A 27,976-nucleotide genomic window follows, 5' to 3' on the forward strand; every position below is an offset into this window, starting at 1 on the left:
TGCTCCCACTTCTCAACTTTATCCAGAGACTCTCAGGTTTTTCTGCAGTATCATACCGGAGCTCTGAGCAGTCATACTCCTCTCTTACATACAACGCAACTCCCCCACCTTTTCTGCCCTGCCTGTCCTTCCTGAACAGTTTATATCCATCCATGACAGTACTCCAGTCATGTGAGTTATCCCACCAAGTCTCTGTTATTCCAATCACATCATAGTTCCCTGACTGTGCCAGGACTTCCAGTTCTCCCTGCTTGTTTCCCAGGCTTCTTGCATTTGTGTATAGGCACTTAAGATAACTCAATGATCGTCCCTCTTTCTCAGCATGAGACAGGAGTCCTCCCCTCTTGCGCTCTCCTGCTTGTGCTTCCTCCCAGGATCCCATTTCCCCACTTACCTCAGGGCTTTGTCATAAGAACGTCCAGACTGCGTCAGACCAATGGGCCAGCTAGCCCAGTGTCCTGTCTTCTGACAGTGGCCACTGCTGGATTCTGCAGAGGGAATGAACAGAACAGGACAGCTATCGAGTGATCCAACCCCTGTCATCCAGTCCCAGGTTCTGGCAGTCAGACACCCAGAGTGTGGGGTTGTGTCCCTGACCATCTTGGCTAATGGCCATTGATGGACCTATCCTCCATGAACTTATCTAATTTAGTTTTGAACCCTGGTATACTTTTGCCTTCACAACATCCCCTGGCAATGAGTTCCACAGGTTGACTGTGCGTTGTGTGAAGAAGTATTTCCTTATGTTTGTGTTAAACCTGCTGCCTATTAATTTCATTGGGTGACCCCTGGTTCTTGTGTTATGAGAAGGAGTAAATAACACTTCCCTATTCACTTCCTCCACACCAGTCATGATTTTATAGATCTCTGTTGTATCCTCCTTAGTTGTCTCTTTTCTAATCTGAACAGTCCCAGTCTTTTTAATCTCTCCTCATACGGAAGCTGTTCCATACCACCACCCATTTCTTTTGCCCTTCTCTGTACTTTTTCCAATTCCAATATATCTTTCTTTGAGATGGGGTTACCGGATCTGCACACAGTATTACAGCTGTGGGCATGTACTATGGATTTATATAGTGGCATTATGATATTTTCCATCTTATTATCTATCCCTTTCCTAATGGTTCCTAACTCTGTTCGCTTTTTTGACTGCCGCTGCCCATTGAGCAGATATTTTCAGAGAACTATCTGAGACTCCAAGATCCCTGTCTTGAGTGGTAACAGCTCATTTAGACCTCATCATTTTGTAAGTGTAGTTGAGATGATGTTTTCCAATGTGCATTACTTTGCATTTATCAACACTGAATTTCATCTGCCGTTTTGTTGCCCAGTCATCCAGTTTTGTGAGATCCATTTGTAGCTCTTTGTAGCAAAAGAGTAACTGATTGGACTTAATCATCCTGAGTAATTTTATATTGACTGCAAATTTTGCCACATCACTGTTCAACCCCTTTTGCAGATCACTAATGAATATGTTGAATAGCATTGGTCCAGTACAGATTTTGTAGGGACCCCGCTATTTACCTCTCTCCTCTGTGAAAACTGAGCATTTATTCCCACCATTTGTTTCCTATCTTTTAACCAGTTACTGATCCATGCGAGGACCTTCCCTCTTATCCCGTGATTGCTTAGTTAATTTAAGAACCTTTGGTGAGGAACTTTGTAAAAGGCTTTCTGAAAATCTAAGTACACGATATCCACTGGATCCCCCTTGTCCACATGCTTGTTGACCCCCCTCAAAGAATTCTAGTAGATTGGTGAGGCATGATTTCCCTTTACACAAACCATATTGACTCTTCCCCAACAAATTATGTTAATGTATGTGTCTGACAATTTTGTTCTTGACTATAGTTTCAACCAGTTTGCCTGATACTGAAGTCAGGCTTACCGGCCTGTAATTGCCAGGATCACCTCTGGAGCCTTTTTAAGAAATCAGTGTTACATTACCTATTTGCCAGTCATCTGGTATAGAAGCTGATTTAAGCGATAGGTTACATACCACAGTCAGTAGTTCTGCTATTCCATATCCGAGTTCCTTCAGAACTCTTGGGAGATATCACCTGGTCCTGGTGACTTATTACTGTTTAATTGATAATTTTTTTCCAAAACCTTCTCTAATGACACCTCAATCTCGGACAGCTCCTCAGATTTGTCACCTAAAAAGAATGGCTCAGGTGTGAGAGTCTCTCTCACATCATCTACAGTGAAGACAGATGCAAAAAAATCATTTAGCTTCTCCACAACAACCTTATCTTCCTTGACTGCTCCTTTTAGCACCTTGATCGTCCAGTGGCCCCACTGACTGTTTGGCAGGTTTCCTGCTTCTGATATATTACAAAAAAAAATTCTGTTAGTTTTTGTGTCTTTTGCTAGTTGCTCCTCAAATTCTTTGGTTTGCCTGTTTATACTTTTACATTTGGCTTGCCAGAGTTCACACTCCTTTCTCCTTTCCTCAGTAGGAATTCACTTCCATTTCCCCATCAATGTGACCTACTCTGTCACTCCAGTATATTTTCTACCCTGGCATTACCATCTCCCATTGATTATTGTCATTCCACCAAGTTTCTGTTCTGACTGTTATTTCAGTATCTCATTTAATACCAGGCCCTCAAATCCACCCATCTTAGTATTTAGACGTCTAGCATTTGTATACAAGCACTTCTCAAATGTGTTAATATTTAGTTGTCTGCCTTCATGTGATGTAATCGAATGGGACTTTTTTTTTTTACTGTTTTTTCTTCAGTTCCCACCTCTATTTTATATTTCCATCTCGCCTCTTTATGAGGATGCAGAGTATCCCCTTTAATAAATCCTCCCTTAATGGATGTGTGGCCGAACCATGTGCTCCTCTGCACCTATCCGCTTTCCCCCAGCCCTTAGTTTAAAAATACCTCTGCAACCTTTTAAATGTTCCAGGCCAGCAATCTGGTTCTGTTTTGGTTTAGGTGGAGCCCATCCTCCCCGTATAGGGCTCCTCCTTCCCCAAAGGTTCCCCAGTTCCTAATGCATCTAAACCTCTCCTCCCTACACCATTGTCTCCTCCACGCATGGAGACCCTGCAGCTCTGCCTGTCTGTCTGGCCCTGCGTGTGGATGGGAGCATTTCAGGGAATGCTGTCACGGAGGTCCTGGACTTCAATCTCTTAATCTAGCAGCCTAAATTTGGCCACCAGGACCCCTCTCCTACCTACACATACCGCAACCAGCGGCTTCTCCCAGCACTGCACATAATTCTGTCTTGATGTCTCGAGAAGCCCACCAGACAGATTTATGTGCAGTGCCGGGGAGGAGCCAGTGGTCGTGGTACATGGGGGTACCAGTGACATAGCAAGAGGAAGGAGAGAGGTCCTGGGGGCCAAATGTGGGCTGCTAGCTCAGATGAAAGCCCAGGCCCTCCGGTAGCTGGTCAGGCGCTGTGTCTCGCAGGAGGAGCAGGGCATGACATGGGCCCCTAGGCTAGGACCAGTGCCCAGTGCCCGGTGCCCCAGCTCTGAGACGGGGCACCTGGCTGCCACCAGAGCCCTGAGGTGATGTTGGCAAGGGCGGGGCGAGCAGGGTCACTGCAGGCCCAGCGGGGGGAGCCAGGGCAGGCCATGGGCACGGGATGGGGCCGGGGGCAAAGCCGGGAAGGGAAGCCAGGGCAGCCCGTGGCCGAGGTGGGAGGAAGATGAGCTTGGGGCCCGGGCTGCCCAGTTCCCGGAGCGCCGGGGGACAGAGAGCCCGGCCCGGCCCGGGGAACTACAGCTCCCATCAGGCCCCGCCGCCAGGCCGCTGCACGGAGCTCTCCAGCCGGCGGGGCTGGTCCCGGAGCGGAGCAGGGCAGGGCGGGGTCCATGCCGGTGCCTCGGGGCCCGCTGGGGCTCGAGGCCCTTGGGCAGCCAGCGCCGCTTCCTGCCGCCGCCTGCGCGCCCTGCGCTCCGGGTGAGCGCTGCGCTGCGCGCCGCGGCCGGGCGCTTCCCTTTGTGTGCGCGGGCGGAGCGCGCAGCGCTGCCTGGGGCCCGGCGCTCGGCGCTGGAGCGCCCCCCTCTCGGGGAGCCCCGGAGCCGGGCCCGCCGCGCCGGAGATCCCCTCCCAGCCACATGCCTCCGCAACCCCAGCCTCCTCCCAGCGCCGCCGGCAGCCCTGCGCCCAGCCCCCCGCCCCTGCGCCGCCGGAGCCGGCGTGCCGACAGGATGATCGCCGCCGCCTCTGCCGGGAAGGGGCCGGAGGGCAGGTACCCGCTGCACCGCCTGGTCTGGCACAACCGCGCCCGCGAGCTGGACCGGGAGCTCAGCTCCCAGCAGGTGGGTCCGGCCGGCGCGCACCGACCCCCCCCCCCGGCTCATCCCGGGACGGTGCTGGGGGGCAACGGAGCTATTGCTGGGGCCGCGGGGGTGGGGGCTGATGCAATAGAACCCCCCCCCCCAGCAGCATCCCCGGGAACGTGTCTGCATGGCAGGGCTTCCCCGCTCCCCGGCTCCAGCCAGCAGGGCCCTTGCCGGGCGGTGCAGGGAGCCTCCCATTGCGGTGGGTCTGGGGGAGGGGGAGCGGGGTCTTTGCCTCCGCCTGCTAGGACTTGGGGTAGGTAACAGCGCAGTGGTGCCAGAAGGGAGGTGAGGAGAGGGCTGGGGATCCTGCTGTATGATTTGACCCCCCCCCCCCCCAAAAAGCCCTTCTCCCCAGAAACTGTCCAGGGGCCCCTCACCAGGGCCAGGGGATCCAGGCACTGGCTGTCACGCCGTGGCCAGAGCCAGTGTCGAAAGCAGCCGACAGAAATCCCGAAGCACCGGGCAAAGCACTGCAGGGTGGGCATCCCGGGGCGCTGGCTTTTCGCACCCTGGGGTGTCGAGTATTTGTAGAGAGGTACATCCCGGGGCCGGGGTACTCGAGGCCTAAGGAAAGGGGCGCAGAGCAGGGCCAGCTTGGACCAATTGGTTCACCTCTATCAGGAGCCCAGCACCTGGCTTATGGCCCGTGGGGGATGGTGGCCACCATGGGAGATACTCTGCCACCTTCTCCCATCCAAACGCCCCCTGGGTTTGGGAGCTTGGTGACGGCCTAAGGGCTTTGTGCCAGCGCCCGTCACCATGGGACCGGAGCAGTTCCCAAGTCAGGCGGCTGGCATAGCAAGATCCCATGGCACATACACTCCCTCTGGCCTCAGAGTCCCCTTCACAGGCTCCCAAGGATCACCTCGCACCTGAGGCTGCGATTTGCCTGGGCCTACAGGCAGGGCCGGCTCCAGGCACCAGCTTAACAAGCAGGTGCTTGGGACGGCCAAAGGAGAGGGGCGGCACGTGCGGCAATTCGGGGGCGGCGGGTCCCTCACTCCCTGTAGGAGCGAAGGACCTACCGCTGAACTGCCGCCGCCGATCGCGGCTTTTTTTTTATTTTTTTTTCTCAATTGCCGCCGCCAGTCGCAATTGCGATCGCGGCTTTTTTTTTTTTTTTTTGCTTGGGGTGGCAGAAATGCTGGAGCCGGCCCTGCCTACAGGAATCTACACCCAAAGCCCAGTGAATTTCAGTGGAAGCTGGTCACCTAATTCCCTTGGACTGGGTTGAAACTCCCAGCGTGGGTGTTAACAACTCATTGAAAGCTCGGGGTGCTGGGAGGAGAGGAGTGGTAGGCCATGGGCCCCTCGTCCTCCTTTCCTTTCCAAACTGGTTTGTTATAGACACTTGATATATGTTTTGCCTCACAATGAATCTGGAGTAGCTGGAGGGGCAGTTGCCTCTGCTGTGGTGAAAACAACGCCTGCTAAGAGCAAGGACATGGACCTTGGGAAACGGGCAGTGTGCGGTCAGGACTGTGTTCTGGCACGGATTGCCCTGGGCACGCTCTGGTGAAAATGTTTACACCGGGCAGAGAGTAAGAGCTCCTGGGGCCGCTGGCCCAGCACATAATTCAGCTGGGTTTCCACAGTGTCAAAATACGAATTTACCAGCTTGGGGGGGGGGTTCTTTGTCCCTGTTAGTCAACTAATTAACCCCCGCCCGCCCCCAGCAGCACAACGCTGTCTCCATTACAACAGCAGTATGGTGTTGTGGGGAAAATGGCAAACTCCAGGCAGTTCTGCATTCGGGCATCCCAACTCCCTCCTTTGCCTGCCCGCTCTGTGCCAGGGCACAACGCCCTGTGGCTGAAGTTGTGTGAAGTGTGTGACGATGCCTCGGTTTGCAGATCCTGCTGGTGCCCAGGTACTGGGAGTCAAGAGCGCGCAGTACCTTGCAGGATCAGGTCCTTAGTTGTTTTTACACTGAGACGTACAACCGCCTCTGACGCATCTTCTTCCGGCTGGGATATTTGCTATGGCTGCAAGGCTTTTCTTTACCTTGGTTGGCTGGTGCCACACCCGTCTGTATTGTAGCAGGCAGCTGTGGAAAGATCCTGGCCTAATTGTGATTTGCATGGAAATGGAGACGCCACGTGTGAGCTCCTGTTTTCTCCTCTTTCCTGATCGGAGCAGCCTGTGGGGGAATCTCCTGCTTGTAATTCAGGGTCGTTTTTAGCAGCAGCTCGGGGAGGCGGAGATCTCAGTTGAAGAAGTGTGTGCTGGCCATTTCCCCGGGCCCAGAACGGACCAGGCGAGTGTAGAAGTAGCAAGGGGGATTTTTCCGCCCCGCTTGGTAACATGGCTTTGGAACGTTGCGGCGGCTTTTCCTCTGAAGGAAAAATTCTCCAAGATGCACGAGGTCTCTCCGCATTTTCTGTGACATGGTTGGATGGGGCAGCAGTAAAATGAGGGTTTGGTTGGTAGGAGCTGCCTGGGCTGGAGGTCGGCTTATTCTGAGGGAGAAAAATACCCTGCCCCGGTGCCCACGAGAGCCCTGCGCAGGGCCCAGCTGGAGGTCTCCAGGCAGCCCATGGCGCTAAGCCGGGTAGCACCAGCGGCAGGTCCGAGCAGGGTCTCTGATCCACGGCGGCTGTGTGATCACCCCGTCTGACCTCGCCCAGCATCGCCTGCATCCTGCCCAGAATGTCAGGCCTCTCCCAAAACACAGCCCACTGTACAGCCCCCCGGCCCTTTCCGTACCATTGCCTGCCGCAGGGCAACCTGCCTGCTCCGCATCTGGTGCTTCGACCATCGTCCGGCAAACTCCCCTGGGCTCCTCCGGGAGGGCGCAGGGCAGGGCCCACGGAGCAGCTGTTTGGGGCAGGGGCTGCGTCTGAACACCACTGAGCATGCTCGGTCCTGGCCTCACCCCGGCAAGCTGCACGTTGTCAAGTTAGGGCTCCCGTAAATAGGGGCAGCCAGAGCCTCCCTAGGCAAAGATCCCCCTGGAAAGGAGCCCCAGACTTTGTGGGGGGGCAGGGGGGCAGCTCGCACAGACCGGCACCTGGAGAGGGGCTGCCATGGGCATTGCACCTCCGCGGTCCGGCCAGAAGAGGAGAGCGCTGGGTGTTGCTGTGGGAACTCTCGGCTTGTCAGGTTCTGCACAGGTCACTCCCGGTGCCCCATCCCCTCCTAGCCAGGCCCCAGTGATCCCCCGAGGCAGGGGAAGGCCCGTTCTGCCTGCTGGAGCCCAGCTCAGCTACGCAGCCAGACCCAGGCCATGGCACAGCCCAGATCCAAGCCCCATTGTGCCGGGGGCCGGACAGACACAGCGAGGCCTGCAATCGAATTGTATCACAGTAGCAATGAAAGGCCCCAGCCAGGTGAGCCCAAGGGACCCGCTCCCTGAGCCCAGATGGATCCAGCCCAGATTCCAAGAGCTCAAGGCCCGAGCGATGTGGCCGAGGTCAGACACGTGGCCCTGGCACCAGGGCGGTGCCACTGTAGTGCAGACAGAGCGCGGGCATCTCTCCCTCTGCCCAGCTCTGAGTGCAGCAGTGAACACCAGGCCCCGGCTATGCTGCCTCCCATGATGCTGGCTCTGTGCTCGGGGCAGCCAGGGCCCTGGGATGGTGCCGGGGCATCACCGCAGCCAGGCTGAGCTGGGTTCAGGGGGCTCAGGGGCAGAAGAGACTCCTCAGCTGGGGTGAGCTCTGCCCCCTAGTCTCCCTCCAGCTCACGAGCCCCTGCAAACAGGGCATAGCCGCCTTGGCCCTGGCTGCCTGCCCCTCTCAGCTGTCGCTGGCAGGGCACACCTGGGAACTCCCAGCTCCCCGATCGCTCTGTGCCAAGCCCCAGGGATGGTGCTGGCTCGGGGGGGCTGTTCACACTCCCCTGCTGCCAGCATGAAGCCAGGATTGGGAGGGGTCTGGGGCAGCAGCAAGGGAATCCCCTCTCCATTGCCGCCTCTCGGCTACGGCAAAGCCAAAGGATCTGGGTAGCTGCTTGCAAGACCAGCCCTGGCTTTCCTGCCCCACGGATTCCCTGCCCCCACGCGAGCCCGCCCCTGGGAAATCCCAGGCGTGGCAGCCTGTGCCCATGCTGCAGCACGAAATGAAGGTGTGTCTGGAACATGTTTCAGACCCTGATACATGGCCAGGCACCAAGGGGTGGGGAAGGGAGCAGAACATGGAGCTGAGCCCGAGGGCACGTTCAGCTCTTGCTTGGACGGGTTGGCCAGTGGGGATGGCCCTGGAGCCTGAGTTCCCCGGGCACAAGCAGAGGCGAGCCAGGCCTGTGCTGTCAGCTCCAGGGAGACCTCACCTGCATCATGGCCAGCTGGGGGGTGGGGACCAGAGGCGCAGCTCGGCTCACCAGAGGCAGGTCCTGGCTGGCACTGATGGGCAGGCTGGGCTGGAGCCGGCTGGCACGGCCACTCCGATTGAGTGGAGCCAGAGCAGCACCTGTGGATTAAACAGTGCGAGTCACAAACAGTTTTCTTCTCCCCCTTGGTGCTGCCCCAAGCGCCTGCCAATGGAAACTGGCATCTCAGGCTGCAGGATGAACTCTGCAGTGACCCCTCTCCAGGCCCTTGTCAGCACCCTTCTTTTTTCCTGGCAGGCTCGGTGATTGGTGCCCTCTGAAGCCAGCTGTCCCCAGCTGCCCCTTGGCAAAGGCTGGCCCTTAGCAGCCCTACAGGAAGGCAGAGTCAGTTCAGCGAGCGTGTGGGAACCGCGTCCCAGCCTCAGGGCCCTGGGGTGGGCTGGGCAGTGGTGTCTGTGGACAGAGCCCCTGGCTCTCAGGGCGATGGGGCCGCCCCCCTCCCCCCGAGGAACCGCATCCCGGAGGTGTGATGAGTTATGAGCAGTCCCGGCCCCCCTGTTCTGCTGCCTGCCCAGCTGGGCGGTTGGGCTCTGTCATGGAGTGTGGGGGGAGACCAGGCCCTGCACCCCCGGCTTCCTGCGATTCACCGGGACTCTCAGCCAGCCAGTAAAACGGAAGGTTTATTTAGACGCCAGAAACACAGTCCAAGACAGGTCTTGCAGGCACAGACAACAGGATTCCCCCCCCCAGTTATGTCCATCTTGGGGCCCCAGGGGCACCACAGCCCCATTGGGGGGGGGGGGTCAGAGCCCCGTCTGGGCTCTCCTCCATTACACCAGCCAGCTCCCAATCTCTCCCTCCGGCGTCTCTCACCCCGCCTCCCCCGGCTCCTCCCCCAGCCTTTGTCCAGTTTCCCGGGCAGAGGTGTCACCTGGCCTCCAACCCCTTTCTGAGTTATATGCTCAGGTATCTTCCCTCAAGGCCAGTCTCCCATCCCCAATGCAGACCATCCTAGCCACACTCCCCTGCAGCCTTCCCAGCCAACACTCCCCACTCAGCATTCAAAGACCACAAGTTTGTCACAGGCTCCTCCTGCCCTCCTCCTCCTGAAGACACTGCGGACGAGCCAGCAGCTAATGCCATGGCCTGCTGCAGCCACTTGCCGTGTCTAATATCCACTGCCCTTGTGCATCCTCCCCTGCAGCCAAGATTGCTGATCTTATCTGGCCACGCAAACTCGCTTTGCTGAGTCCCCATCCTCCTGGTGCCAGGGCGAGAGACGCTGCCACTCACTGGCCATGAGCAGGCCAGGAGCCAGGCGGCTGCCTCAGGAACTCACCACCCCAGGCACTGTGAGGCGGGTGCTGCCCAGGGGAACCACGGGCGGCGCTGGGTGGGGGGAACGGCCTGGGAGCACAGAGCTGGCTGGGTGGGAAGCCTGGGCATTAGTACTTGGTGCTGCCATTCACCCAGCTTCTGTTCCCGGTCATGTCCTGATCTGTCACCTGGTGTAAATGGGGTGACTCTGGATTTACACCCAAGGCACCAAGAGCCAGCTTTGGTTCCTGGTCCACAGTGAGGGACCCATGTCCCATCCCCTCCCTGGGGCAGCACCCACTGGGCCCAGCCCCCGGGAAAGCCCTGCTCCCGCAGCAGCCGGGGCTGGGGGGAAGCTGTGTTAACCAGCTCCCAGCTGGAGGGCTGGCGTGTGTGTTTTCTTTCATTAGTTAGAGCCCTTTTCATCAGAGCAATTAAGAGCCAGCGAGCGATCACCTTGGAGAGCGTTTAATTAACGTGCCAGCTCCTGCTACACTAGAGGTGCCACTTCCAGAACCAGTTTTGTTTCTGGGGCACCCCCTGGCAGTGCCGGGTCTCAGTACCGTGCGCTGTGCCCCTCCGCAGGGACAGATGCATTTGCCAGGCCCCTGCCACCAAGGTGGGCAGGGTGGAGGGGAGGCCATGGCGGGGCGGTGTGGGTTTGGGGGGCCGGCAGGAGTGGTGCATGGGGGTGTTAACAGCTGGATCCAGCTGGCATGTGAATGGGAAGCACCGAGACGGTGGGGAGGAACCAGGGCATGGGGGAGTCAGACCTGAGCATCGGGGAGCCCGTCTGCCCGGGCGGGGCAAGGCTGAGACCCCCAGCGTTGTGATTGGGGCACCCCCGAGGGGCATGGCAGGGGATGGCCGAGCTCTGCTCCCTGGGGGGGATTGTGGGAGATGCCCCAGCCCGGCTGGCAGCACCCGACCCCACTGGCTGCTCCCAGGGAGCCTGGGGCAGCTGCTGGGGATGAGGAGGGAGCCCAGGGGCCGTCTGGTGCTGCCTGCTACCCCTCGGCCCCCGGCATGGCTCTGAGCTGGGAGGCTCCTCTCCTGGCACAGCCGCCCCGGAGCGCCAGGGCACCATGGGCAGGGGGCTGGCAGCCTTGCAGCAGTGGAGCTCCCCCCCCCCCACTCTCCAGGGGGTTACAGTTTCTCTCAGCAACAAGAATTGGCCCCTGGGAGCTTGTGTCTGGCAAAGGAGTATGGGGCAATTAGCACGGGGAGTGGCTCCAGGGAGATGCCGTCTCCAAGCAACCTGGTCTCCCCCCCCCCCCCACACTCTTAGGGAGCCTCCTTGTGGCAGAGCTGCCAGGAAAGGGGGGCCCCTCATTCCACCCTGCAGCCCCCCACTGCTCTCTGGGGGGGTCTCCCACACTCAAGGCCTCCTCTCAGGGCCCCTGTGCCGCTAGCCGGGGGGCTGGAGGAGACGCTGGCCCAGAGCCGCTCAGCTGCCACCTCCAGACATGCAGCCCCATCGCATCACAGCCGGGGGCCAGCCCAGCACCCCACCCCCGGGGCACTGACCCCCCCGCTGGGCCAGGCACCGGCCAGCTCCCTGCTCCTGCTGCAGACCCAGCTGGGGTTCCCCTCCCACTCCCCATGGGCTGCAGAACCAGCCCAGCGGGCAGGGCACGCTCAGGAAACAGCTGGCACCTGTGAGCCCGGCCATCTCTCGCCAATGGGCTCACGGCAGCTCACCGGGCCTGGCCCAGAGGCCTGCAGGCCAGACGCCACTAACCCTTTCAGCGCCGCTCTACACCACTGTGCCCCGCCTCGGGGCGGGCCCGAACCTGCAGTCAGGCTCATCTCTGCAGCGGCGGGAGGGCAAAAGGCAGGGCTGCCCCTGGAGCAGGGCTTGCTGGGCCCGCCAGTGGGGGTGTTGCTGGGGCCTCCTCCATGTCGGGGCCAGCCTCTGCAGGGAGTGGGGCTCCCCCCCACAGGGTTAGACCCCCTCTCCTGTGCCTCCTATGGCTTGGCACCCCACACCGTCCCCAGCCTGGCTTCTGGCACGGCCGTCACATGAGCTCCCGTCCTCTCCGCCGCCCAGCTGCCCCTTGACCCGGCAAACCCAACTGATCATCTCCTCAGCTTGGCAGAGCCTTTCATGCACGGCCGGCTCGGTGACAGCGCTCCCCGGGTGTGACGAACTGGGACTGTTCTTGCTGGGGTGTGTGAATGCTGACAGGGGAGTGTGGCTAGGATGGTCTGCATCGGGGGATGGGTGCCGGCCCAAGGGAACATACCTGAGCTTGTAACATGAGAACCCAGGAGGGGGTTGGAGGTCAGATGACTCCGGGGCCCGGGAAACTGAACAAAGGCTGTGGGAGGGGTCGCTAAAGGCAGAGTGCTGGAAGCAGGCTGGAAGGAGGCTGGAGAGTTGGCTGGGAGGCAGAGATGGCTCTGACCCCCCAAGGGGGGTGGGCCGGCATGCCCTGGGACCCCAAGCTGGACCTAACTGAGGGGGGCCCGGTTGTCTGTGCCTGCAAGACCTGTCTTGGACTGTATTCCTGTCATCCAAATAAACCTTCTGCTTTACTGGCTGGCTGAGAGTCATGGTGAATCACAGGAAGCCGGGGGTGCAGGGCCCTGAGTCCCCCAATACTCCGTGACAACTGGTGGCAGCGGCGGGATCTACTGCACCCCGTGGACGGCGCTTCCTGCAGTAAGTGACTGGGGAGCAGTAAAACGAAGGGGGATTGACGGGGACCAGGCCTGCTGAAGAGTGGGAGAGAGACGGTTATTACCCCTGGGAGTGTGTGACCAGCGAGAAGGACTTTTGCAGTAACAGGGTCCCCCGGGGGGATCGCAGCGAGTGGTCCCAGGGGCGGAGGAGTCTGCAGCTCGACCCTGGCAGAGAGGTGGTGACCTCGAGAAGGCACACTAGGGGGCCCCCTGGGAACTGTGGGGAGCTGTGAGCACACAGGCCGGTGAGTGGCCAGCGGGAAGATGTATGCCAAGCGGCTTAAGAGCGACCTGGTGGAGCTGTGCAAGCAGAGGCAGCTGCGCATTGGGAAGCTCACCAAAGAACAGCTCATTGCCCAGCTGGAGGCGGAAGATCGCGCGAATGAACTGATCCCTGTGTCTCAGGGAAGCAGCCTGGCATACGCAGCGCAGGCACCAGTGTTTGTCCCAGCTGGGAGTGGTCAGCCGGCTGCTGAGGGCTTCCCGAGACCCCTCCTTCCTATGCCTAGGGGAAGGGTGGGGAGGAGCCCAGCAAATACCGAAGGCGCCGTGGCCCCCCCGGCCAGCAGGGGATCCCCCCGGCGAAGCCCGCCGGCCAGCAGAGGATCCTCCCGGCGACGTTCGGCATCCGTGGAGCGGAATTGGCTGGAATGGGAGAAAGAGCTAAAACTGAGAGAGCTGGAGGATCGTGAACGACAGAGACAGCATGAACGGGAGGAGAAAGAGAGACAGCATCAGCGTGAACGGGAGGAGAAAGAGAGACAGCATCAGCGTGAACGGGAGGAGAAAGAGAGACAGCATCAGCGTGAACGGGAGGAGAATGAGAGACAAAGACAGCATGAACTGGAACTGGCGAGACTGAGGGGCAGCGAACCCCCGGCTGCGGTGAGTGAGGGGGGACCCAGGACTGCACGGAGCTTTGATAAGTGCATCATGGCCCCATACAAGGAGGGGGAGGACATGGATGACTTCCTGGAGGCCTTTGAGACGGCCTGCGAGCTGCACCGGGTTGATCCCGCGGACAGACTCCGGGTCCTTACCCCCTTACTGGACCCCAAATCCGTGGCATTGTACCGCCAACTGGGAGAGGCAGAGAAAGGGGACTACGAACTATTCAAAAAGGCCCTGCTACGTGAGTTTGGGCTGACTCCTGAGATGTACCGGGAAAGGTTCCGGAGTCAAGATAAAGCCCCTGAGATCTCATATCTGCAACTAGCCGTCCGCATGGAAAGATACGCCAGCAAGTGGGCTGGTGGGGCCCAGACGAAGGAGGACCTGATTAAACTGCTGGTACTGGAGCAACTGTATGAGCGGTGCCCATCCGACCTGAGGCTGTGGTTGGTGGACAGAAAGCCAGAGAACCCGCGACACGCCGGGCAGCTGGCTGATGAGTTTGTAAAGAGCCGGTCAGGGGGTGGCAGGGAGGAGCCCCAAAGGAACAGGCCCGCCGCGATGCAGAGAGAGAGTCACCCTGGGACCTCCCAAAGGGGGAATATTGGGAATCCCCTCCCCCGGGAAATGCCCAGCATCAGGGACAACCGACCGGCTCGAGGGGACCCACAGGACATGAGCTGCTATTACTGCGGCCGAAGAGGCCACGTTCGGGCCCAGTGCCCCAAGCTCAAGGACAGACTGAGCAGACCGAACCTGCATAGGGTTAACTTGGTAGAGGCCCAGACGGACGAGGGGCAGGCTTCTCACGCAAGAGGGGCTGGCAGCTTATCAACTGCTCAAGAGAGAGAAGGGCCCCAGGCCAGCTCCTCTAGGGGGCTGGATGCCCCAGACTCAGGGTTTTTGGTTTATACGGTGGGCGCGGGGCTGTCCCTCCGGAGAGAGTACCTTGTTCCCCTGGAGGTGGATGGGAGGAAGGTCAATGGATACTGGGATACGGGCGCAGAGGTGACGCTGGCCCGGCCCGAGGTGGTGGCCCCAGATCAGGTGGTGCCCAACTCCTACCTGACCCTGACGGGGGTGGGCGGAACACCAGTCAAAGTGCCCGTGGCAAGGGTACACCTGAAGTGGGGGGCCAAGGAGGGCCCCAAGGATGTGGGGGTACACCCGTATTTGCCCACTGAGGTATTGATGGGGGGGGACCTGGAGAACTGGCCAAGCAACCCCCAAAAGGCACTGGTTGTGACCCGCAGTCAGAGCCGGCGAGGGGCCCTGCGCCCTGGCCTTGGGGGGGGTGCCTTGCCTGAGGCGCAGGACCCTAACCTGGTGGGGAGGGAACGCCCAGGGACGCGGCTCAGGGAGGCTGCAGCTTCGGACCCAGCGGGCGAGAAAGAGCAGGTGGCCATCCCTGTCCCAGCTGCTGAGTTCCAGGCCGAGTTACAGAGAGACCCCTCCTTGCGGAAGATAAGGGACCTGGCCGACCTCAATGCGGTACAGACCATGGAACGAGGTGGCCGGAAAAGGTTCCTGTGGGAGAAGGGGTTCCTGTACCGAGAATGGGCTCCCCCAGGGAAAATGGAGTCAGGGGGGATCAGGAGGCAGCTGGTGGTACCCCAGAAGTATCGCCGCCAGCTGCTGTGCCGGGCCCATGACATTCCCCTCTCAGGGCACCAGGGAACCTGGCGTACCCAGCAGAGGCTGCTACGGAGCTTTTACTGGCCTGGGGTCTTTGTTACTGTCCGACAGTACTGCGGATCCTGTGACCCCTGTCAGAGGGGGAGGAAGGCCTGGGACAAGGGGAAAACAGCTTTAGGACCCTTGCCCAGCATAAAGGATCCTTTCCAGAGGGTGGCCAAGGTTAAAAGGGCGGCTCTGAACCAAGAGGGCCCAAAGCACAGACCTCCAGACTGGAGTGCTGGGAGAAGACCACAGCCCAGTTGGAGCCCCAGAGGTATGGGGGTGGGAAAAGGGCACAGGCCGCATAAACCTTCCCACATGCGAACTGCGAGTGCCATCAAGCACCCCCGACCTAAGGGGGGGCGTGGAACGGAAGGGGCCTGGTGTAACTCCCACCAAGGAACTGGAGGGATGCGGGGGCATCCATGGGAACGGGGGTAGGTTCGAACTTCCCCAGGTCACTGGCTAAAGTGACCCCGCTCAGTTCGGTCTCGAAGGGGGGAGAGATGTGACGAACTGGGACTGTTCTTGCTGGGGTGTGTGAATGCTGACAGGGGAGTGTGGCTAGGATGGTCTGCATCGGGGGATGGGTGCCGGCCCAAGGGAACATACCTGAGCTTGTAACATGAGAACCCAGGAGGGGGTTGGAGGTCAGATGACTCCGGGGCCCGGGAAACTGAACAAAGGCTGTGGGAGGGGTCGCTAAAGGCAGAGTGCTGGAAGCAGGCTGGAAGGAGGCTGGAGAGTTGGCTGGGAGGCAGAGATGGCTCTGACCCCCCAAGGGGGGTGGGCCGGCATGCCCTGGGACCCCAAGCTGGACCTAACTGAGGGGGGCCCGGTTGTCTGTGCCTGCAAGACCTGTCTTGGACTGTATTCCTGTCATCCAAATAAACCTTCTGCTTTACTGGCTGGCTGAGAGTCATGGTGAATCACAGGAAGCCGGGGGTGCAGGGCCCTGAGTCCCCCAATACTCCGTGACACCGGGACGCCGCTGGGCTTTCAGTGCGGGGGTGGAGGGGCAGCGGGGGATGGGAACGGAGCTGCCCACAGAGCAGGAGCCTTGTGCTAGCGGGCACAGCGGGCACTGGCAGCCCTCCCTGCTGCCCCCCCAGAAGGGAACGTGGGGGAGAGATGGGGATATGCGCAGGAGGAGCCACTGGCTGTCCCCACGCTCCAGGCCTGGGGCACGTGCTGAGCTCCCAGCCAGTCCCAGCGGCTGGGCCCATGGTGCAGAGCCGGGCGCCCGCCACTCGCCCTCAGAGCAGGAGGGGGGGAACACGTGGCCTGAGCTCTGGCTGGGCGTGACGTGGTGTGTACCGCGGCTGGAGGTAACACGCCAGGGGCACGGGAGGGCAGGGAAGCGCATGCTGGGCACACAGGGAGGTGAGCTGCTGTGCAGCAGTGCTGGGGTGATCCGGGCAGAAATGGGGGATGGGACACAGAGGCTGAGTGCTCAGGGCTGCCCTGGGGGCACCCGGCCCAGCCGTCCCCACGGCAGGTGGCCAGTGGCTGGGCATTGCCACGCACCCAGTGCGCAGCGAGGCAGCAAAGAGGCACCACGGTGTCAATTTGCAAATTGCATTGGTCACAAATAAAGGCTGGTGGATTTGCTGGGGAGGCCGGGGGCAGTTACAGCCTGTATTGGCCCAGCCGCTGTAGGAGGCAGGGCTGAGTGCGTGGGCTCCTCCGAGGTCTGGACAGACTCACCAGCTTGTCTCATCAGCAGAAGTTAGGCCAATAAATGCTATGAACCCTTCCACCTCTCTCCTGTCCTGGGCCCAGCACAGCTCCACGCCCTCCCCAGCTCGCTACCTAACAGGGGACATCAGCTCACTGCTTGGGCCAAGGCTGCCCCTGGTGTGTGTGTGTGGGGAGCCCTGCCACCAGGCTGCTGGTTCAAATCCTGCCCCGCAGCCCACCTCCCAGGGTGGGGGGCGAGAACAGGCCCAGCTGGGCAGCTGCCCCCTGGATGGTGCTGCTGGCACGGCCCCGGGGCATTCGCAGGGAGCAGCAGCACCTCCCTGCCTGGGCAAGGTGCCCTGTCCTCAGTCCTCCCAGCCCTGCTGTGGGGATTTCCCTGCTACCTCCCCGCACCCCCCAGTGCAGCAGGGAGCCCCCAGGGCCCAGGCAGGGTCACTCACCCCATGTCCTACGGGCCTGGAGCCTCTCCCGACTTGCACCAGCACAGGCTGCAGCTGCCCTGGGGCTGATCAGGTCCCAGCTCAAGGCCAGGCCCTGGGGGCTCAAATCTCACCCAGTGCTGGGCTGCCTGCAGTGAGCTGTGTCCTGGGCTCAAAGCGCTCGGTCCTGGAGGCAGCAGGGGCAGAGCTGGAGGGATGTGCATGGGGCCCGGGTTGTAGCCCGTCGGCCAGGCCTGGTGCTGTGCTGGCCAGAGAAGCAGCCAGCCCAGGGCACTGGGGTCTCGCCCTGGATCATCTGCATGGGGCTTCCCCCACAAAGAACAACCAGCACCGATGGGCGAATGGCTGGCCCTGCCTCTGAATTCCCAGGCCAGGGCCTCTCGCCAGCCAGTTCCTTGGGCAGCTCTCTGCCCTCCCCCACCTGCCCCATGGGCGTGGCTCTCAGACCCCAGTAGGGCTTACACCCCCCTGGAGCACTGAGACACCAGGGGCCCCACAGACGGGGTAACGGCTGGGAGCAGCCCCCTCCAGAGCAACAGACAGGCCTGCTGGGGCTGCTGCCCCAAACGCCATCTCTGGGTCACCCAGCTAAGCCCCTCTCTGGGCTCTCCCGGCAGGTGGACGTCGAGCAGCTGGACCCGCGGGGCCGCACGCCCCTGCACCTCGCCACCACGCTGGGCCACCTGGACTGTGCCAGGGTCCTGCTCCAGCACGGAGCCGACGTGGGCAAGGAGAACCGCAGCGGCTGGACAGGTGAGCGGGCGGCTCCGGGACGCCAGGGGGAGGCTGACAGCCAGTGCCCGCAGCAGCCCCACCTCTCCTGCGCCGGGGGCTGGCACCTGGGGACGCTGCCATTTCTAGGCACCAGAGCCAGCTCTCTGCAGGGGCTGGCACTTAACGGGCAACAGATCTGAGTGAGACCAGCTCCACTGCACGGGGGTGGGGTGTGACAGAGCAACCGGGCGCCCGGTGTGAGCTCATGGAGGTCACTGTGCAGTGCAGTGCGGGAGGGGGGGGGCTGAAGAGCATGAGCACGTGGGCACCCTGCCCCTAGCCAGCTCCACTGAGCCCCTAGCCCAGCCTGCCCCCCCAGCTCTGCCAGTGCCCCTCACTCCCGACCCGCAGCCCCTGCTAGCCCAGCCCTGCCCACACAGCCCTGCCGGTGCCCCTCACTCCCAACCTGCAGCCCCTGCTACCCCAGCCTTGCTCCCCCAGCTCTGCCAGTGCCCCTCACTCCCAACCTGCAGCCTCCTTCCAGCCCAGCCCAGCCCCCCAATCCCAACCTAAGTTCCCTGTAAGCTGCACGGCCACGCAGCAGGCTATCAAGGGCCATGCATGCGGGGAGAGGCGCCCCGACCCAGCCCAGTCCTGCTAGTCCTCTCTTCCCACTGCAGCCCCAGGGCAGTCTGCACCCCAAACCCCTCATCCCCTGTCCCACCCCAGAGCCCTCATCCCCCAACCCTCTGCCCCAGCCCTGAGCCCCCTCCCACACCATGAACCCCTCATCCCCCACCCCACCCCAGCCGGAGCCCTCATCCACCATTCCCCAACCCTCTGCCCCAGCCCTGAGCCCCCTCCCAACTCCGAACCCCTCAGCCCCACCCCTGCCACACAGCACCTCCATATTGGTGCACAGAACAAAATTCATTCTGCACATGGATGTAAAAAATTAGAGGGAACATTGATCCCAACCCACAGCCCCTGCTAGCCCAGCCCTGGGCTCCTGCCTGCCCCGCTTCCACAGCTCTGCTGGTGCCCCCCAGTCCCAGCCCACAGCCCCTCTGCCGGAGCCCCTCAGTACCATCCCCCCCCAGCAGCAGACATTGTGGAGGTGCTGTATAGGCCTACGGTGCAAGGGGGTGTCTGTTCCCAGCACCACATGCAGGTAGCCAGCTTGTGCTCCTGCAGTGGCTCGGGGCAGGTGGGAGGGGCAGCCCCAGGGGGTCCCTAATGGCTGATGCTGACGCCCCCTGGCTGAAGCAAACCCACGGGCCTCACAGAGCTGCAGGAGTCAAGCTCCACCTGGAGGCACGGCCAGAGGACCAGGCCAGGCTCCTCCCTGCTCTGGAACAGGGTGCCCTGCTCAGGTGCTGCCCTCCCCAGTGCAGGCTAGGGCAGGGCTGGCTCTCCTGGTCCTGTGGGCGGAGGGGACACTGCCTGAAGCCCCCTCTGTCCCCCCAGTGCTCCAAGAGGCGGTGAGCACCCGCGACCTGGAGCTGGTGCAGCTGGTCCTGCGGTACCGTGACTATCAGCGAGCTGTCAAGCGCCTGGCTGGGATCCCCATCCTGCTGGAGAAGCTGCGCAAGGTACGGCCCGCCCGTCCCCCCGCACACTTCCCCCCGGGCCACTGCAGGGAGCTAGTGCTTCCCGGGCCATCGGCCCCCTGCCCAGCATGGCTCCATGCGCCCTCACCAGCCCCACGGAGGGGGGAGCTGGCAGGTTTTGCACATGGTCACACCAAGGACTCCTGGCTCCCTGTCCCTGCAGCTGCTGGGCATGAGGGGACCCTGCGGGTGTCCTGGGCACCCCTCAACCCCGGCCTCTCTCCTCTCCCCAGGCCCAGGATTTCTATGTGGAGATGAAATGGGAATTCACCAGCTGGGGTAAGTTCTGGGGCCACTGGGGGGGGGCTGGGCCCAGGACAAGCGGCAGAGCCCTATTGCTTCCCCACCCTCCCCATGCCCACGGACGCCCTCGCATCCCCCCGGTGCTCCCCCACACCTGTGACAGCCTCAGGCAGCCCTTGGGTCCAAGTGCCGCCTGCCAGACCCCCTCCCTGCTGGGGACCCCACTGCCTCTCCCCTCCCCTGCCGGGCCCCCCACCCTGCTCCCCACAGTGGAGAGCTCTGGCCATGCGGCGGTTTGGGGAATTCTAGCTGCCGGGGTTCTGGAGTGACGGGGCCCAGGCCGGCGGGACGCCCCTGCCTGGCACCCCACAAGGCAGCGTGACAGGGGTTGGGAGCTGCCCCTAACGTTTCCCTCCCCACAGTGCCCTTGGTCTCCAAGATCTGCCCCAGCGACACCTACAAGGTGTGGAAGAGCGGCCAGAACCTGCGTGTGGACACGACTCTGCTCGGCTTCGACCACATGACCTGGCAGCGGGGAAACCGCAGCTTCGTCTTCCGGGGACAAGGTGAGCGCGGCCCCTGGCACAGCGCAGTGCCCGAAGGCTCCGGGGCAGCCCGCGGGCGCTGGCTGGTGATAATGCACACGCCCATCTCACTGCAGCGGGAGGCCACACCGGTCCCTCAGTGCACTCTGCCCCCCAACCTCCCAGCAGCCAGACAGGTGCTGCCTCAGTCGCTGGGGTGACCCTGTGCTGGAGGTGGGGGGAGCCCACTGGCTGAGACGCACTCAGGAAAGGCCCAGCTTAGCCCTGTGGCCTGGGGCTGGTGCTCCATGCCCTGGCTGTGCCCGCCGGCTGATGCCCACTCCCCTGGCACGAGGGTAGCAGAGGTCTTGTCCTGCTGGCTGGGCGGGAGGAGTGAAAAGCCCCTGTCTGCACACCAGGTGGCATGAGGGAAGACGCCTACCCCGCCGGCTGGCACCCTGGAGCTGGCAAGCGGACGCAGCAGCGTGGAGGGGGCACGTGGGGTTCATGCAGACAGAGGAGCAGTTATGGATGGGGGAGGGGCTGATGTCCAGGGAGGGGCAGCAGCCCACCTGGCCCCTGCTCACTGCCAGGGCAGGGGGGCCCTGCCACAGCTGGAGATCCAGCACTGGCGAAGTCAGGCAGACTCCTGGCACATGCACGCCCGGTCCTACTGCACACGCCCCCATCCCGCACCCCCTGCACCGTTCTGGAGCCCCCCACCCAGAGCTGCAGCCCCCTGGCGCGGGGTGCTGATGTGGCCTCCTCCCGGCAGACACCAGTGCGGTGGTGCTGGAGATCGACCACGACCGGCAGGTGGTGTACTCCGAGACGCTGGCGCTGGCCAGCCACGACCGCGAGGGGCTGCTGGCTGCCGTGCAGCCCACCGAGGAGCAGGTGATGGGCCGCCTCACGGCGCCTGTTGTCACCACCCAGCTGGACACCAAGAACATCGCCTTCGAGAGGTGGGCACACGCTGCGGGGGGGGGAAGGCTCGGGGAGGGGGCTGGGAGGCAGGCGACGTCTGCTGCAGCCCAGGGGTGCCTTGGGTCCCTGGTTTTGGGCAGGGCCTGGCAGATGGGTGCTGGCAGCAGGGCGGGGGGCAGCACGGGGTGGGGTGGGCTGAGCGTAAATCCCCCAGGGGTCTGTCGCTCATGGCTGCCTTGTCGCCATCAGGAACAAGACGGGGCTCCTGGGCTGGCGGAGCGAGAAGACGGAGGTGGTGAATGGGTACGAGGCCAAGGTGAGGGGCAGGCGGGGGCAGGGCGGCCTTGCCAATGGCCCAGGGGAGAGGGGTGCAGGGCAGTGGCTGCCAGGGGGAGACAAGTGCACCCTGCCCAGCTCTGGGAGGGACAGTGGGAGCCAGGACAGGACCTGACGCAGCACAAAGGCAGGGTCACATCTTGGCCCCCTCGCCAGCAGGGCTTGCCTGACCCCAGCCAAGGCTCTTTGGTGGGCGCAGAGCCACGATGCCCCAGGCTTCGCAGGGCCATGGCAGTGGGGCCTTAGCTCCTACCCAGGGCCCAGGTGCCGGGGGAGCAGCCTGAGGAGGCCGGGCATAGAGCCTGGCGGGGGCACACCTCTGGGGGGCAGAGAGAGCTGCAGCCTCTGGCCTTCGGGCTCCTCCCCGCAGGTGTACAGCGCGTCCAACGTGGAGCTGATCACGCGGACGCGGACGGAGCACCTCTCCGACCAGCACAAGGGCAAGAGCAAAGGTAAGGGCCGGCTCTGGGGGATGGGGGGTTGCCCAGGCCCCCGGGGATGGGCCCTGTTTCTGCCCCTGCCGCCCCATAGCTTTCCCGTCTGCCTTTGGCTGGGGGAGGCAGGCGGGTCCCGGCCCTGCCCCAGCCGGGGAGCTGATGGTGTCACAGCCCCGTGCTTTGTCCCCGACTCTCTGCAGGCAGCAAGACCCCACTGCAGTCCTTCCTGGGGATCGCCGAGCAGCACGTGGGGCCCAGCAATGGGGTGAGTAGCGGGCTCAGCTGGGGGGCGACTTTGGGACCAGCATGGCCCTGGCAGCTGGGGGAGGCGAGGGGCCCATGTTTGGGCGGAGCAGCCCCAGCCTGGCCAGGCTAATGAGGCCTTGCTCGTCCCGGCACAGACGCTGATCACGCAGACCCGGAGCCACACCAACCCCACGGCCATCACCCCCGAGGAGTATTTCAACCCCAGCTTCGAGCTGGGCAGCAGAGACATGGGGCGCCCCATGGAGCTCACCACCAAGACGCAGAAGTAAGGAGGGGCCGGAGTCCCTGCCAGGAAACCTGGGGCAGAGGGGGACCCCTGGCAAGAGAGGGAAGGCTGGGGATAGGTGGAACTCACTGCTGCAGGGAATTGGGGCAGAGAGAGCAGGAGCGGAGGCTGATCTGGGAGAGAATGGCAGGGCAGGGGCATGGCCAGAGCCCACTGAATCCGCCTGGGGTCTGCCTGGGGCTCCCCACATGGGACTGCAGTGCAGGCTGCCCAGACAGTGAGGAGTGTGGGTTGTCCCACGGGGCAGCAGGCAGCACCTGCCCAGGGAGCTCTCGTGGGCAGCCTGTGCTCCGCAAGGCTCTGTGCTGGGGGACCCTCTGCCTGGGCAGCGCCAGGCCGGGGCCCGTGCTCTGCTGGGCATCTCTCCCTGCTGCAGGTTCAAGGCCAAGCTGTGGCTGTGTGAGGATCACCCACTGTCCCTGGGCGAGCAGGTGGCGCCGATCATCGACCTCATGGCCATAAGCAACGCGCTCTTCGCCAAGCTCCGGGATTTCATCACGCTCCGCCTGCCGCCCGGCTTCCCCGTCAAAATAGGTGAGGCCGCGCTGCCCCTGCCCTGCCCTGATCCAGCCGCTGGGGGCTCCGTGCACCAGGCCCTGGCGTGCCACATGGACGCCAGCTTCTGGCCGGTGCCCTCACCCCATGACTGGGGGCTCCCTGGGGCCTGTGCCCCCAGTGCCCAGGTATGACTCTGGCTGCCGCCCGCGGGAGGTGTGTCGGCTGCCAGCGCCCGAGGGGCCCGCAGTCTGTGCGTGCCAGCCCCAGAGCCCCACGGACAGGGGCGTGCATGCGCTGCTCTCCTGGCTCTGGTGCTGCCAGTCCCGGGCCATGCAGGCATCACCTCCCTCACTGCGCCCGCTCTCTCCCCCCTCCCAGAAATCCCCATCTTCCACATCCTCAACGCCCGCATCACCTTCGGGAACCTCAATGGCTGCGACGAGCCCGTCAGCTCCGTGCGCCGCAGCTCCGGGAGCGAGGCCCCTTCGCCCAGCAGCGACTCCTCCAGCGTCAGCAGCTCCAGCTCCCTGGGTACGCGGCCCCTGAGGGGACGGGCGAGGCGCCGGGGTCTGCGGTCAGCCCCGCATCCTGAGCTACCTGCGCACCAGCCCCCTGGTCCCCCTCCCCCCCACGCCCATCACCCCCTCGGGCTTGATAAGGGAGGGGGAGTTTGGCTTGTGCATGTTAGCAGCCCCCCCTTGGACCTGGCTTGCTCCCCCCTGTTGGCGACCAGGCCAGTAGCAGCTGCGCCCAGTGCTGCTGCCACCTGCCCTCCCCTTCAATAGGGAGGCAGGGCTATGGGGCCTGCAGCTCCCAGCATGCATTGCGGCACAAGCCAGCAGAGTGCATGCTGGGGGGTGTAGTCCGCAGGGGGTGCGTGCGGCGCCGTGTCCCCGCCCCCAGTGACAGGCGCGTCTGGTCCCCGCAGCCTCCTGCCGGGCCGGCGAGATGGACCCGTCCCTGTTTGAGGCCCCGCCTGGGTACAGCGTGCTGGGCAGCCAGCGGGACACCATGCGCGAGGAGGACGACGACCTGCTGCAGTTCGCCATCCAACAGAGCCTGCTGGAGGCCGGCACGGAGTACGACCAGGTGGGCTCCGCGCCGCCTCTGCCGCGTGGCCAGCAGGTGTCACGGGCCGGGAACAGCCTCATCCCAGCGCGGGGCTCCTGGGGCCGCCCCTTCTGCCGGGCACCGGCGGGGTGCAGGGCGCGGTGAGCACCCAGCCTCGGGGGCTGCCGGGGACCAGCTCTCGTGTTACGTTTGTCCCAGCCCCACGGCACCAGAAGGGCAGCACAGACACCCTGAGCCCCATACGCAGCTCTGCAGCCAGCCTGGCACGGGCAGCCCCGCACTGCCGCCTTCCCCTGTCACGCCTTGGCGCTGGCACACACATCGGGCAGCAGCGCCAGCCAGGAGAACGGTGCTCCCAGGGATGCTGCAGCTGGGCTGGTGGTGGGGCCCTGTGCTCGCTGGGCTAAACGTCTCCTCTGCTGTCTCTGGCCACGCCCTGGGCCTTGGCCTAACCCCTGGCCAGGCCCCAGGAAGCGCCATCCAGGCTGGGGAGTGGGGGGAGGTGGCAGGCGAAGGGTTAATGCGCTGCGGCTCCACCTGCAGGTGACCATCTGGGAAGCTTTGACCAACAGCAAGCCGGGCACACACCCCATGTCCCAGGAGGGCCGGCGAGGAGACAGGTTGGTAAGGTCTGGCTAGTCCTAGCCAGGGTCAGGGCTCACGGGGCCTGGCATTGGAGTGGGGGGGGGGTCGGTCTGTCCCGCCCAGCCCAGTGACCCCATGCAGCATAGCCCCATGGCTTTGTTCCACAGCTGTGTGCAGCCCCACCTGGAGAGGGGACCCTCCCCACGACGTGCCCAGGCTGTGCCTCAGTTTCCCCAGCTGTAACTAAGCTGGCCACCCTCCAGCTCCTTGGGGACGCCGCCAGGGTCATCACACCGGGGCCTTCTGCTCACCAGAGTCCGGTGTGACCGACAGGGCTCTAGCATCCCAGCTGGGGCGGAGAGCTGCTGGGCCCGTCTGCCCCGTATCCAGTCACTTAGCCCCCCATATCCAGGCGCTGGGAGCGGCACCGCACCCCACAGCAGCCTCGGCTCAGCATTGGCACCCGCGTTCCCAGGGGTCCCGCTCACCTTTGCTCTGTTCCCCTGCCCCCTGTAGGACACCCCAGCACACGCCTCCCCCCCGGCAGGCCAGCTCCCAGCAGCAGGGCGGGGGCAGCGGCGGGCCCAGCCCCCTGTTCCGCAGCTACGACGAGCAGCTGCGCCTGGCCATGGAGCTGTCGGCGCGGGAGCAGGCAGAGGCGGAGCGGCGCACGCGGCAGGAGGAGGAGGAGCTGCGGCGCATCCTGCAGCTCTCGCTGACCGAGCAGTAGCCCAGCGCCTGCGACGGGCTCTGCAGCTGCTGCCCAGCTTGCGCAGGGCCGGGGTGGTGTGGCCGCCGCTGGGCAGTGGCGTTCCCTGAGCCAGCAGTGCCCACGTGAGCAGAGAGGTGCCAGCGCTGGCCCACCGCAGATGCCATCGCACCGAGCCAGTCAGAGACCATGCCAAGAACACTGCCAGGGGGCGCAGGGGCTGGCCCGCCAGGAGGAGACTGCTGCATCAGAGAGAGCCCCCGTGATGCCGCACCCAGGGCCCTGCGCCCCAGAGGGAGCGGGCTGGCTCCCCGTGCCCCCCAGACGCCTCGTTAATCCTCGCCTGCCCTGGGCAGCCCCAGTGACCCGGGCCTGGCCAGCGAGGGGCAGAGATTGCGGGCCCAGGGCAAGGTTTGGCGAATGGGGAGAGGGCACCACGCCCATAGCCCTGCGGGGGAGGACAGGATGGGGCTGCGGTGGCAGGAGGTGACCTGCTGCGAGGCAGGGGGCACCCCCAGACCCATTACTCACGCCCCAGTCCCAATGGGCGGGTACTCACCAGCTACAACCAGCTGCAAGGGCTGGCAGGGCATGGATGGAGAGCCCAGGGTTGGGCTAGCAGGAGGCTGCGGGTCGGGAGTGAGGGGCACCAGCAGAGCTGGGGAGGAGGCGGTCAGGGTGTCAGGAAGGGAGGGTGCTGGCTAAGCGGTGTGGGGCCCAGAGGCAGGGCTGGATGGGGTTAGCTGCGCAGGGAAGCAGGAACGCTGCTGCGAGGTGATACAGGGTTCTGCTCCCCCCCCCCCTTCATGCTGCCTGGACTGGGCCCCTTACCCTGCCCCTCCCGCCCCCGGCAGCTGGGCCTGCCTGAGCCTTCTGCCCCCTGTGACCCACAGCAAGGGCAGGGCCCAGCTGCACACACTCTCCCCCCCACTCACGGATGCCCCCAACTCTTCAGCGACCCAGGGACACTGCCCAGTTGCATGGGGTTCTGGCGCTGCCAGCAGCCGGCCCTGACACCTTCTCTCCCATGAGATGCCGTGAGGCTGCTTGTGCCAGGCCCTGTCGTCCTGCCTCGCCCCAGGGCTGCCCCCAGGAGCTGGGGAACGAGCGGTGCCAGCCCTGCCTGCTGGGCTGTGGCAGAGCCAGAACTGGGGGAGGGCTGGCAGGCCGGGTGAGACTAGCACCCAGGCAGCCCATAGGGAGGTGGGCACAGGGCAGGTAATCACTGCCCTCCCTCCGGCTGCAGGCACCAGCCCCGTCTGCTGCCCTCTCAGCACGCGCCAGTCCCGGGCTCCGTGGCACCGATACAGCATCAAGTGCACTTAGCCAGGAGCCAGGCCAGGCTGCCGGCCGCTTTGCCACTCACCACGGAGCCCCACCGGCCCGTCCCTGCGATCGTGCCCTCCCCAGCCCCCTGCCAGCACACGTAGGATGGGCACTTACCAAAGCCTGCTAGTGGGGCGAGGGGGGCAGGGCAGGTGCTGCAGCCCCCACCCCCTGCCCAGGAGCCATTCCCCCAAGGAAGCACTGAGAGCCCAGCACTGCTGCCCCCCAGCCCCAGGGCCCCCCCACGCACCAGGATCCAGCCGACTCCTGAACTACGGGGAGTGGGGGCAGGTTTCTCTGCCTGGGCAGCACCTGCCCACACCACCATTAGGACGGGGAGCCCCACTGCCCCCTGCTGGCCCTCCAGCTCTCAAGTGATCCCGGGGTGGCGGGGGGGGGCTGAGCAGGGAACACCCCCTGAGCCAGGCCCAGTCCCCGCCATGTCCCTCCCAGCCTGCACGCTGCAGCCCCTGGCCTGGGCTGAGGGGTTCCCTTGTGCCCCTGCTGCTCCCCGCAGCACACATGCCTCACACAGGGCCCTAAACCGCAGCGAAACCTTACGTCAAATGGTGCTAACTCCCCGCATCCCCCCGCCCCCGAGAACACAGCAGCCCTGTGCTGAGACGGGGCCCGGGCCCTCCCCGCGCCAGGCCGGGGGCACAGGGCTTTGCTCGGTCTGACAGACTTCCAGGCACAACCAGAGGGGCGGCCTGGGGTACACGGCTGCAGGCCATCCCCCACCAGAGGGGACATGGCGCCCGGCGCCGAGCCATCACTCCCGAAGCCGTGACGGGGCAGGGACCTTTTCTTAATCGCCCACGACACCCCCCCACACCAACTGTACAGCAGGGGCTGGGGCACGTGGGCATGGCCAGGCGGGGGGGCCAGGCCCACAGGCTGCGATCACGGTGGACACCAATAAAAGTCTTTAACGTTTGTCTCTTAGCAGATGCTGGCTCCACGGGAAGGTGGGGAGGGGCCCCAAGCCTGGCTCAGGCCCTGGCGATAGGACACAGCAGGGCACGCGCGTTTGGCTTGATTGAAGGCAGCCAAGCAGGGACCAGAGCCTTGGCTACCCCCCGGCCCCCGAGACGCCTGGTGCAGTGGCTGCTGGCAGTGCAGCACCAGCCACTCAGGAGGTAGGGGGCACGGAGCGC

General features: G+C 63.3%; 1 protein-coding gene across 3 annotated transcripts; it reads left to right on the forward strand.

Moving 5' to 3' along the window:
- Positions 1–707: 707 nt before the first annotated feature.
- ANKRD13B (ankyrin repeat domain 13B) lies at positions 708–27,756 on the forward strand. Of its 3 annotated transcripts, none has more exons than XM_024105948.3 (15): positions 708–4,282; positions 17,904–18,039; positions 19,468–19,592; positions 19,844–19,889; positions 20,276–20,419; positions 21,153–21,342; positions 21,554–21,620; positions 22,011–22,092; positions 22,278–22,342; positions 22,479–22,609; positions 23,007–23,164; positions 23,507–23,659; positions 24,057–24,217; positions 24,743–24,823; positions 25,301–27,756. In XM_024105948.3, exons 1-15 carry the CDS (start codon positions 3,833–3,835, stop codon positions 25,601–25,603), a joined length of 2,292 nt encoding a protein of 763 aa, XP_023961716.3. In that variant the 5' UTR covers positions 708–3,832; the 3' UTR covers positions 25,604–27,756. The 3 variants fall into 3 exon arrangements, with proteins under 3 accessions (XP_023961716.3, XP_008167221.4, XP_042713914.2); XM_008168999.4 differs by having other exon boundaries at positions 24,743–24,819; XM_042857980.2 differs by having other exon boundaries at positions 3,579–3,920.
- The last annotated feature ends 220 nt before the right edge of the window (positions 27,757–27,976 follow it).

This window comes from Chrysemys picta, chromosome 19, assembly GCF_011386835.1.
Source record: "Chrysemys picta bellii isolate R12L10 chromosome 19, ASM1138683v2, whole genome shotgun sequence".
NCBI lineage: Eukaryota > Metazoa > Chordata > Testudines > Emydidae > Chrysemys > Chrysemys picta.